This window comes from Meles meles, chromosome 5, assembly GCF_922984935.1.
Source record: "Meles meles chromosome 5, mMelMel3.1 paternal haplotype, whole genome shotgun sequence".
Classification (NCBI taxonomy): domain Eukaryota; kingdom Metazoa; phylum Chordata; class Mammalia; order Carnivora; family Mustelidae; genus Meles; species Meles meles.
The window spans coordinates 64,268,893-64,281,355 of NC_060070.1; the positions used below are offsets into that span (position 1 = coordinate 64,268,893).

The 12,463-nt window shown below is 39.3% G+C and overlaps 1 protein-coding gene across 1 annotated transcript in view; it reads left to right on the plus strand.

Annotated features, from left to right (window-relative positions):
* The window catches only part of TXLNB (taxilin beta), a 55,827-nt gene that overhangs the window by 9,567 nt on the left and 33,797 nt on the right, over positions 1 to 12,463 (plus strand). Inside the window, exons 3-4 of the mRNA XM_046005759.1 lie at positions 1,812 to 1,903; positions 8,022 to 8,192. Of these exons, the coding sequence (XP_045861715.1) occupies positions 1,812 to 1,903; positions 8,022 to 8,192 (263 nt within the window). The remainder of the gene's footprint in view (positions 1 to 1,811; positions 1,904 to 8,021; positions 8,193 to 12,463) is intronic.

Genomic DNA, 12,463 nt, shown 5'->3' on the forward strand with positions numbered 1-12,463 from the left:
TCAGAAAGTCAATCACAGAGTTGTCTTCAGGACAGTGTTCATTTAATTCACCTGCTACTAATGTGCACACGTTGGCTTTGCTTTGTTCCACTATTACCGACATTTACTGAGAACTTGCCATGGATCAAACGTGATCTCGGTTCTGGGCCAAATCTGATCCACAGCAATTTCTTTCCTCTAATAGATGGCACTGACTCAGGACAACAGTCTTCATGTGGCCCCTTTCCCAGACTGAAGACAAGGGGGAAGGGATGTCCCGACCAATGCACATCTCTCCTGGTTGCTTAAGAACTAACTCCAAGCACAGGCACAGGGGAGGTGGGGCAGCAGTGATGACCAGTTTAAACCTGGCTCGATATGTCACAGGCCATAATTGGAAAGCTGGTGGGGTGCCTCTCACACCCACCTTCTCCCTGTCTTAGGCCATGTCTCTAATCTGAACTGACTCACTGGGCAGAGATGGACAAAACCAGCTGTTAGCAATGAGGTCATGTTTTTTAAGAAAAAGTTTCCTTTTATTTCTCTGAGTTTCCTGGGATCCAAATTCCACATGGGAATGAAGTGATTTAGAGCAAGTAGACAAACCTTGGATTCAAGCCTTGACTCTGCCAGTGCTAATTATGTAACTTTGGACTTCACTGGGCCTTAGATTTTTAATCTATAAAATTAACCATTTGTCTGAATCGTCTTTAAAGTCCTTCTAGACCTAAAATTCTTTGATGCCATTAGAGTTAGCAGATATAGCAAATAAAAATACAGGATGTCAAGGAGAATTTGAATTTCAGTAAACAATGCAAATTTTTTTTAGTATAATTATGTCCCATGTCCTGTATTTCATCTGGCAAGCTTAATTTCATGATTTATCTGCCTCTCCAGGATAAAAGCAAATATTCTAGCAAAAGGGAAATGCCTGTTCTTGGGGAAAGCTTGTCAAAGTTGTTAATATTCTCACATAGATTTACATCAGGAAACATGGCCTCTACTGTGTGGATTGACCTTCCTATTCTAATTAGACAGACAGGCTGTCACTCTGTTCCACCTTGATCAGACACTTTGAAAAGATATCATCAGGGGTACATGCAGGCCCCAGGGTCCCTCTCTTCCCTGCCAACACTCAGCCCAATGGCTACTTTAAAACAACATTTCCAGGCCCACAGAAAGGCAAATGGGGAGGCTGAGCTAAAGAAGACAAAAGGAAGAACAATGAGGAAAGAGAAGAATCCGAGATTCACCATCAAATAATCACGAACAGATGAGTCTTAAACTGTAGCATAAACTCCAAGTGGGATCAGAAAAGGAGACTGTCAACAAAGATTAAGCCTGGGTGGGAGGAAGGAAGGGCCAGGAAGGCTGAACCCATTATCACGAGAGACCCAAAAAGGCCTGTGGATAGGGCCTTCCAAGTCTTGGCTTGGTTTTCCTTCTATGTTGATTTAATTCTCTGCTAGGTAGGAAATATGAGTGGAACATTCTCATCCAAACCTCACAGAATGCATTCACACAGAAAAACAAGACAACTGGTTACCCCCCAAAAGAGAGAAACAAAAGTACTGAAAGCAAAAACCAAAACCCAAAAATGGCAGAGGAAACTGTCAAGACTCTGTGCTTTGGACTGGAAGTCTAGAACCGCACGCATCAATGCAGCAGTTTGGTGGGCGTCAGAAGTTTTGATTGGCTGCTCTACCTCTTTTTTTTTTTAATTAACCAATGGGGGGAAATAGGTGACTTATATGAAGTCAGCATTTTTTATTCTTTTGAATATTTTCAAAACATTTTTCTAAATGTCTTGATGGGTTTTGTTTTCTTTAAAGGCAAAGAAGCCAACGTGCTGATGCAAAATCTGAACAAGCTGCAAACACCTGAAGAAAAACTGGATTTTTTATTCAAGAAGTATGCCGAATTGGTAAGATCTTGGATGAGCTCTTTGTGTCAGAGAGGTTCAGGCCCTCATTGGAGCTGAGAAAAGGCCATTCGTTTTTCGGGGACCTCATTAGCTGGTTACCTCACACAAGCCAAAGCAAGAATCCATAAAAGCAGAATTTTTTTTTAAAGGAAAAAGAGAAAAACTGAGGAAAAACAGCACAACCAAGAAAGAGGATAGAGCTGGAGTCTATTGGAGTCTAGCCTTCAATTATATGTATAATTTGGGGAACAGAAGAGAGAATTAGAGATCATTGAAAATTGCAGATATTTTAAAGTTCTTTTTGGGTTTGTAAGAAAACAGAAATATACTCAACCTAAAGGCAAACTTTCATTCAGTTCTTGTGCCTAGGTATTTTGAGGAGCCCCCTCAGGAAGGCGGAGGAATGAATTTTTCCTACCCTCAGCTTGTGACCCCTTTTCATTTGGGCTTGAAAACTCTATTCATTCAGTCAGTCAGTCATTCAACCATTCATTTTTTCTCTTTGATCTACGTTCTTCTCCCCATCCCACTGTGGCAGTGTTTGATGTGGGTTGCTTTGTGCCTAGTTCTAGGTCCTCCCCAGGCAGGGTCCCTCTGAATAAGGCCATTGGGAGGCAGGGAAGCCACTCAGAGACATCAGAGAATCCGTGAAGGGCACTGCCTCCCCGCCAGTACTCTTCCAATGGGTCAGTTGGGAAAAAGAGGAGGGTTCAGTGAAGCCAGTCTCTCTGTGAGAGGAGTGCCATTTGAGGTCTGGGCACTACTGCCCAGGGTGTGCGACCCTCCACAGGGATGTGACATCCTCTCACATGACGCTATCCAATGTGATCCTCCTTCCCATCGGCTTCCTTTTTTTGTTTTAAGATTTTATTTATTATTTGTCAGAGAGAGAGCACAAGCAGGAGAAGGAGCAGAAGGAGAAGCAGACTCCCCACAGAGCAGGGAACCCAAGGCAGGGCTAGATGCCAGGACGCTGGGATCATGACCTGAGTCAAAGGCAGACACTTAACAGACTGAGCCACCCAGGCATCCCCCTGGTTGCTTTCTTTAAAAAAAAATTTTCACTCACTTATGTCTTCTGGACAAGCAGTGACAGGAGAATGACGCTAAGTCCACAGAGCAAAACACTTTCCCCAAGCGGCAGGCCGAAGGCAGATCTACCTTGCAGCTAATGAAGTTTGGTTCAGAGCCTCTCACTGGCATGGGCCCCTCTGAGACTCTGGATGCAATTCTCTTTTCTTAATTTTGGGGGTTTTTTCTGTGTGCTCTGTTTTTAAAAGAGAGCCTCCAAAACTGAATGAACTTCAGGCACACAAACCCCTCATTTTAACCCTATTGATGGACTGGAGTTTAACAAGTGACTTGTTTTCTTTCTTTTTCTAACTCCCATCCTGTGGTCATGTTCCTCCCTTTCTTCTGTCATCTTGCCTCATCTTCTTGGGCTGAACAGTCCTGCAATAAGCCCAGAGGGACTCCGGAACCCTGAGTCACTGGCTGGTTGTTTAACTATGCCAACACTTTTTAATTGTTTTTTAATCACGTAAACCCCATATCATGATGATATGAGAAATGCTGCAGACACAAGCAAATATATCACTAATCCCATAACCTAAAACACAAACTTTGATTTATCCGTCTTCATTCCCAGTTCTGCTATAGAAGAAGATATAATTTTTATAACAATTACTATTATAAGGTAGATACATAATTTGGTATCCAGTTTTGATGACTCGTACGACAGACAATTTCCCATGCAGTTTAGAGTCTTTATAATTATATTTTGTAATAGTTATGTCATTTTCCATAGAGTGGCCATCATCTCCTGGTTCTCTGATTTGGGGACATTGGATTCCTTCTACTGTTTGCTTTACCAAATCCTGCTGCACTACACATCGTCATGCATTAGATCTGTTCCTTCTCCTTCGTTTTATGATCCATGATCCCAATCCAGAATTGGGATTACTGAATCAAACTGCATGAATGCCTTTTGGTTTTTTAGGCGTTTTTTTTAAATGGTCATAGTATTATCCAAAAGAAAGGCAAACATTTATAAAGTGAGTATCAAGTGTTTCAACTTGTTTTTATTGCAGCTTGTTTAACATTAGCTATTAACCATCCATGAGCAGTTTCAATGCCATAAAATAAGTTAGGTTTCAAAAATATTTTTCCCAAAAATAAGGCCCCCATTCTGGGTCCATCCTTGGTCTCTTTGGTATTTTCCACATTGTTTCCCTTTGCCCCTCCGATTTACCTTCTTTTACCAAAGCCATTCATATTTCTAGTGCCATGCTCCATACTTGACTGGACTGGGCAGCGTTCCAGCCTCATATGGGAAGCTGTGGAAGGGGCTGCAGCCCTCAGCAGCACATGAGAGAAGCATCACTTGTCCCGTCTGCCCGAGATTTTCTTCCTGAGCCACAGCTGTTCACCCTAGGAACTCCCTCCACCTACTCACCTTCCCAGTCAGGAGTCACCCGATGGAGGTTATCTTTCCAGAGAGCCTGCTCAACTCAAGCCTTACTTACTATACATTGGCATTTATACCATGTCCTATAATAAACTTTAAAATACAAAAGGTCATTCTAGAAAAAATGAATAAGAGAAAATTGGCCAAAAACCCATTACATTTCCTTTTCAGAAAGGAAAAATTATGAATAATTTCAATCTTTTACTTGGAGACTAAAACCTATTTCATTGCTCACTGATTTGGATATTAATATAAAATGTGTCTGACATGTAAGTGCTAACATAGAATAAATCATCAAATTCAAAGCTGAATCAAACTGCCACTCTAGCTCACTCACCCTTCCAGATTCTGAATGCCATAATATCACCTACTATTGTTTTCATTAACAAATAAGGATACATTTATTTAGAAAGATACCACATGACCTGGAAGAAGTAGTTTTTCTAAGTGTCCTCAGTTTTAATGCAGTTACAACAAATCACTAATACTATTCTGATTTAGTAATTGGCATTAATTTATTTTTAACTTAATAGTAAAAAGGGGAGAGCAAGAAAAATACCAGATAAAAATCAAATATGCCTGTCACAATAGTATAGAAGCACTGTGATGTCTAATTGCATCATTAAATCACTAAGCCAGGAAGAAATCTGACTGAAGTTGACTTGGTTGCAATATGTTCACTTTCATGAATGAAGAAACCATATATGGGGGCACCTCGGTGGCTCAGTGGGTTAAAGCTTCTACCTTCAGCTTGGGTCATAATTCCAGGGTCCGGGGATCAAACCCTAATGGGGCTCTATGCTCAACGGGGAGCCTGCTTCCACCTCTCTCTCTCTCTGCCTGCCTCTCTGCCTACTTGTGATCTCTGACTGTCAAATAAATAAGTAAAATCTTTAAAAAAAAAAAAAAAGAAACCATATATGTATTCACAAGCCTGAAGTATTTGAATAACATTAGCCACAGGCTTTAAAAAATTGTCAGAAAGTTAAGGGTTTTTATTTAGATAGACCTAGCTAAATGTCAAATGTATATAATTTTGCAGTAAAACTAGAACATTAATAATAAGCAAGTTGATAAGCAAGTGAAGTCATCTCTTCCAACTTACGAAACCCATGTAGGGTATCCTCTTCCTGGTGCTCAGGTAAATCCATGTGGCGCAGTGCTCCCCCACCAGGTGCAGTAGTCGATGTCTGTCTGGAGATGTTATGAATGTTACAATTGTAGGGGGTGCTATTGGCATCCAGTAGGCTGGGGACAAGGATGTGGCTAAAGAGCCTACAAAGCCCAAGAGAGCCCTCCACAACAAGAAATTTTGTGACCCAAAGTCTAAATCATAATGGCAATAATATGTAAATTTCAGAAAGAGATAATAGGTCATTCAAAATCCAAATATACTCTCTCTCTCTCAAAAAAATTTTTAGGGGTGCCTGGGTGGCTCAGTGGGTTAAAGTCTCTGCCTTCAGCTCAAGTTATTATCCCGGGGTCTTGGGATCGAGCCCCGCGTCGGGCTTTCTGCTCCACAGGGAGCCTGCTTCCTCCTCTCTCTCTCTGCCTGCCTCTCTGCCTACTTGTGATCTCTGTCTGTCAAATAAATAAATCAAATCTTAAAAAAATAAAATAAAATAAAATGAAAAATTAAATAAAAAAATTTTTTTAATTAAAAAAATTGAAAAACAAAAGAGGGGATGCGCCTGGGGATGCGCCTGGGTGACTCAGTGGGTCAAGCATCCAACTCTTGATTTCTGCTCACGTCATGATCTCAGGGTCATGAGTGGAACTGCCTAGGGCTCTGTGCCCCGTAGGGAGTCTGCCTGAAATTCTCTCTCTCCCTCTTCCTCTGCCTGTTCCCCCACTTTTTCTCTCTAAAAGAAAAGAAAAAAAAAAATCCAAATATAAGTACAAATATAACTATAGTCCAAAATGAAAAAACTCATCCTTCCTGTTAACAGGAGGTTAGCACGAGAAGCATATAATAAAATATTGATGACTGTCCAATTGAATCTCAAGAAGGAAATCAATTTCAATCAATGTTTAAAGCAATATGGGTCCAATTTTTCCTGACGCTATTCTCACTAATAAATAAAAATTGCCCATAAATGTGATGATAGAATACCATGTATGAATATCCCCAGCTTACTCCAGCAATGGTCACTGTGTGGCAGGAGGAAGGGAGAAAGATAAGATTTGAACTGAAGAGAATGTGAGTCTTGTTTGGCTAGTTCAGAAAGAACAAATACTTTTTCAAGACATGGAAACTGAGGCACACATGAGTGTTCATATCATGTGTGTCATCACTTGTATCAGGCTCTATAGGGCACAAGGAACACCTGGGGTCCAAAAGCCCCAACAGTCTCTCAAGGGCTTTTCCTCCCCTTGAGCCAATAAGGTCATAATCAGGACAAACCGACTCCTGGATTAAGCGTCATTTGGGCACTCAGGGAACTGAGTCTAGCAAAGGAAAGGCTCTGGACGAAGAGCTGTCTTTGCAGACAGCCTCACTGTCCACCTGAGATCAACATGTCCGGAGTATGCTGTCTCTGGTGGCTTCTGTAGACTGATCCCCAAACTCCCCACACTGGAACTAGAATTCCATTCAACATTGCCAAATTCAGCAAGCGAAATACAGGACATCCAGTTACATTTGCGTTTCAGATAAATAATCTTTTTTCACTAAAAGTGTCCAATGCAATACTTTTGATACACTTTTACTAAAATTTAATTTCTTAATTATTTGAAATTCAAATTTAACTGGATGTCCCACATTTTATCTTGCAACTCTATCCCAGAAGTATAGCTCCCCAAGATGGAACATCCCATGGCACGCGGGCTTCATTTTCCATGCCATCCCTAATACTTTGTGGTAGCTGCTGGAGGAGTGTGAGAAGAGACCCTAGCTATGGTTGACAAAAGCATGCATGTCATGATTTGTTGGCCATAAGCGTGGAGGGTGGAGATAGGGTGGTCAGAGGGCAGGACATGTTAAGGATACTTGCCATTCATGCTACTGAAGTGTGTAGCTTCTACTTCTGAAATTCTGGGGGAAAATTGCCGATGCTGGGTAGTTGAGAGGTCCTTTCTCTTCTCCCCCTGTTTCACAAACCACAGACTTCATCTTCCATTTTACCAAGAAGCTGTTTTATGCTTTCCTATTTTTAAAAAAAAAAAAAGTTGCTCTAAGTTTGTTTTGAGAAAGAATTGTGAGACCAAGTATACACCAAGCAGACACACTGTTGACCATCGCACCAACGCAAGGCATTATCATGAATTCTGAGAGCCTATGGATTCCAAGATGTGCCCTTCCCTATTGACCAGTGTCACTGGTCACTCATTCAAGAGTGACCTTGAGTCACTTTCTCACTCAAGAGAAAGGAAATGATTTCTAGACCACCAAAAAGACGATAAGAGTAAGAAGGGATTGTTATAATGATAAGGGAAAAGCTATAAATGATATGTTCTAAAAGCCGTATCTACAAGTATCACAAGGGCCCATTTATGAGGTTTATTTGATTGCAGAGAGTTGGCCACGATAACAAAAAGAATGTTTCCAACAACCATAGAGTGGTCTTTAGGTATTTCCTCTTTTGCTGCTTTTCTGTCAACTCAAAAGCGATTCCTGCCATTTTCTTTTATGTTTGCACCCCTTGTGTCTAGCTGGACGAACACCGGACTGAGCAAAAGAAGTTAAAGCTCTTACAAAAGAAGCAGGTACAAATCCAAAAGGAAAAGGACCAGTTACAAAGCGAGCACAGCAGAGCTATCCTTGCAAGAAGCAAACTGGAGAGTCTATGCCGGGAGTTGCAGAGACACAACAAGACACTGAAGGTATGTATCACCACCGCTCTGAATAACACACTTTTTGGCATGCTGCATAGACACAGGCTTCTCCCACTCATGGAAAGAGCATGAGTTTCTGACCTTCAATAAGTTATTTTAACTCCCCAAGACTGTTTTCTCATCCCTAAAATGGAGATTATATTATATTACCATGTGGCCAGGGAAAAATTAAATGAGGTCATATAAATAGGGTGCTCTGTAGTACCTGACCCAGAGCAGGCTCCCAATAAAATGTGTGCCATCCCCCTTGTTTTTTTATTACTTCAAGTTTGTTTTATTGTTAAGGTAAGACTCAGCTTTACTGTTTAAAATACAAATTTGTAGAAATACAACAGTTTCTGTATTATAATGAAATCTGCAGGACACGAGAAAAATGGACACAAAGCTAACTGACATTAGACAGCAAGATTGAGAGCCAAAAAGTCAATAGTCAGCTGAAAAAGAAGCTACTTGGAAAACCACTGAAGCTCTTCAGACTTAATTATTTAATCTAAAGATAATGGACTGATCACTTCATTCAGTCTGTATGGATTTCATTAATTACAGCATAAGCCTGTAGCAGTGTGCTTAATTTGATTGCACATAGACACTAGCTCCATTCAATGAAGCAAGAATCAGGGCTCTCCAATATAATACTGCAGACGTCCACAATGCCCTTTCCAGCTGAAGATCTTAAAGGTTTTGACAAACAATAATTAATTAGACACCAACATTTCCATGAGATAGTTATTATTACATGTGTTTAGAAGGAGATCCTTTAAGAAGCAAGAGATTAAGATCACTGCTGAGTCTGCACAACAGGGTTCGGAAGAAAACTGGAAGAGAATCATGGCTCCTCATATTACAGATTGGTTTCTGATATCTGGGAAATGGAAGGCCAGCCTGATGAACTATAACTCTTAGATCACAAGTTGTAGGAGAAGGGCTTCTGGCATCTATTCAGTCATTGCTCTGGGGACAGTCAGAAATGCAGGTTAAATGGGGGCCTGGGAATGAGAGCATTATTCTGTACTTGAGATACTAATCAAGTAAATATCACTGTGTGTTTACAGAAGTAGTGTTATATTATAAGGAGATAAAAGTTAAATCAGATAGAGTAGAAAGGTTATCAACAAAGATATTTGAAGAATGGGATGGGGCGCCTACGTGGATCCATTGGTTAGCTCTTTACTTTGACTCAAGTGGTGAGCTCAGGGTCATGAGATCCAGCCCTATGTTGGGCTACAGGCTGGGCGGGGAGCCTACTTAAGATTCTCTCTCTCCTGCTGCCCCTCCCCCTTTTAAAAGTAATTAAATAATTACTTAATTAAAAATGGGATCATGTGGCTTGGGCTCTTTGAGTAGCATTCAGAGACAGAATGATGGAAGTGATAGGAGACCCGATACGTATAGCCACACACCCTCACCAATGGCCTCCAGTTACTGGCAATGAAATTAAGTATCATTATTACACTAGAACATGTGCTAAGTGCCTTACATATGTTGTTTTATTTGATCTTCACAACAACCTTGCAAGGATTAATATTAATAGCTCCATCTTGTTGCTGAATAAACTGAGACTTGGCAATCTAAATCAGTTGCCCAAGGTCATGCATATATTAAGTGTCAAAATCAGGCTTCAAATTCAAAATATTTTCTGAGTTCCCTCCTCAGTTTTTCTTTGACCCATGGATTATTTAGAAGTGTTGCTTAATTTTTATGGCCCATCATATATGATCTATCAATGAACATACTATACACACTTGGAAAGAAGGTATGTTCTTCAAATGTCGGGTATACTTTTGCATAAGCAACAATTAGCCTTAGATCATTTAGGTTTTTACTGAATTTTTGTCCAGTTGTTCTATCAATTATTGAGGAAATCTCCTAATATAATTAAAAATCTCCCAGTATAATTGGGAAACTGTCTACTTCTCCTTTTAATTATATAACTGTTTGCTTCATGTGTTTTGAAGTATTAATCTAACATCTGTGATTGTTATGTCTCCTTGATAAATTGTTTAATTGCTGTGAAATGTCTTTCGGTAATATCTTTATCTTGATGTCTACATTAACTGATATCAGTAAAGCCCCTCCAGTTTTCTTACTCTTATCATTTGCATGGTATATCTCCTTCCATCCTTATTTCCAAACCTGGCCTTTATATATAAAGTGAAGCTCTTATAGACAGTATATAGTTAGATCTTGTTTATTTTCATTCTTACGATATCTGTTAAAGTACTAGTCCATTAACATACAGTGTAATTATTAGTGTGGTTAGATAGGCTTCTACTATTTTATTATTTATTCACTATTTGCCCTCTCTGTTTTCTAGTCCTCTACTTTTTTCCCATCTTCCTTTGGATTATTTGAATATTTAAAAAATTCCATACTAATTTATCTCTTGGATTTCTAGTTATACTTCTTTGTATTTTCAGTGGTTGGTCTGTGATTACTTAAACATTTGTAACTTTCCAGTCTAGCTAGAGCTAATATTGTCTCACTTTATATAATGTGTAGAAACACTGCAACCTAAATAGTCCATTTACTAACCCCCCCTTCAAACTATTATTGTTATATGAATTACATTTGCATATGTTTATAAAGGGATCATGACCTGAGCCACCCAGGCAACCCTGTTAGATCTTTTGCTATTGTCCCACAAGTCCTTCAGTCTCTTGTATGTTCTTCACCAATCTTCTTTCTTCTATCTTCAGATTAGATCATTTATATTGGTCTAGCATGACATTCACTGATTCTTTTCTCTGTCATCTCCATTGTCCTCTAAGGCCACCCAGTGATCTGAAAATCTCATATTTTGCTGCTTTAACTCCAGAATTTCCATTTGGTTCTTTCTTATAGATTTTTTTTCCTTTCTTGAGATTTCCAATCTTTTCATTCATTAAGGTAATATTTTCCTTTATAGTCATTAAGCATACTTATAATACCTGTTTTTAAATTCTCATTTGCTAATTCCACATCTGGGTCATTATGAAATAGACTTCCTCTGATTATCTTTCCTTATAAGAATGGGTCACATTTTCTTAACTCTTCATACATCTAGTCATTGTAGACTCTATCCTGGATGTTGCAGCTATTGTGTTGTGGAGCATATAGATTCTACTATACTCCCTGAGAATGTTGTCGTCGTTCTTTTTAAGCAGGCATTTAACTTGATTAGAGTCAAATTACAAATTCCCTCTCTTGGGCAGCAGCTCAAACTCAGTTCATTTCTTTTTTTCTTATAGGCTGCTTTGAGTCTGCCCTGCACATATGTGTTTCAGGGTCAGCCAAAGATTTGAGCAGAATTTATTCACAGAATTTAGGGTTCTTTTTCTTTTTCTCTCTCTCTCTCTCACTCTTTTTTGGGACTCTCTCGTCATCTTCCAGGAGGTACAGCTGTCCAGAGTGCTTCATTCTTCACATCGGAAAAATGGTAGGTAGGTTTTCTATGAGAGTTTTACGCATCCCATGCAGATGCTAATTTCAGTCTGCATTCAAGCTACAAGCTAGAAAAAGAGAGAGAGAGAAAGAGAGAAACTTAGAGTATACCATTCCTTTTTTATAGGTGTCAGCTTCCCTCTAGCTTTTGCCTGACTCTATCTCCAGTTCTCCAGTGTTTTTAAATAGTTGTTTCTTGCATTTTGTCGACACCTTATACTTATTATCCATAGAAGGGTCAAAGCAGTATGAGCTTCCTTGGCCATACTAGTAAAACAACCTAAGTATATCTGCATCTAAAATCCAGGTGTTAGGAACTTGGGAAGATATAGAAAAAGAATGCATGCCAGACTTTTCCACACACACACACACAAATAGTAACTATTACTATTCTTTATTAAAATTGATTATTCAGTAAGTCAAAAAAAAAACCCACAAAAGCTCACAATTTAGGATCATGTAAAAAAAGACAAATGAAGGTCTGAGACATGGGTTTATTTCAACAAAATACTCATATATTTGAAGCAATAAATGTGAACTTCAAACTATACTGAAAAAGAACTGGCTAGTTAGAGATAGGTAAGTGTTTTGGGGAATATGATTTTAGTAAATAATAGGACTTGTTATCAGAGATCATAGAATTTTAACATGGAAAGGACTATAAGACTCACCTCGTCCATGTTACTCATGTCTGTATGCAAATTAGCAATGTATTCATTCACTGAATAAGCATTTACTGAGTATCTATGAATGGTGTGCCAGGCACAGCACCAGTTCTAAGATGCACAGTGCTACTTGCACAGTCTGTTTTCTTAGTAATTTCAGATTTTGCCCTTCAA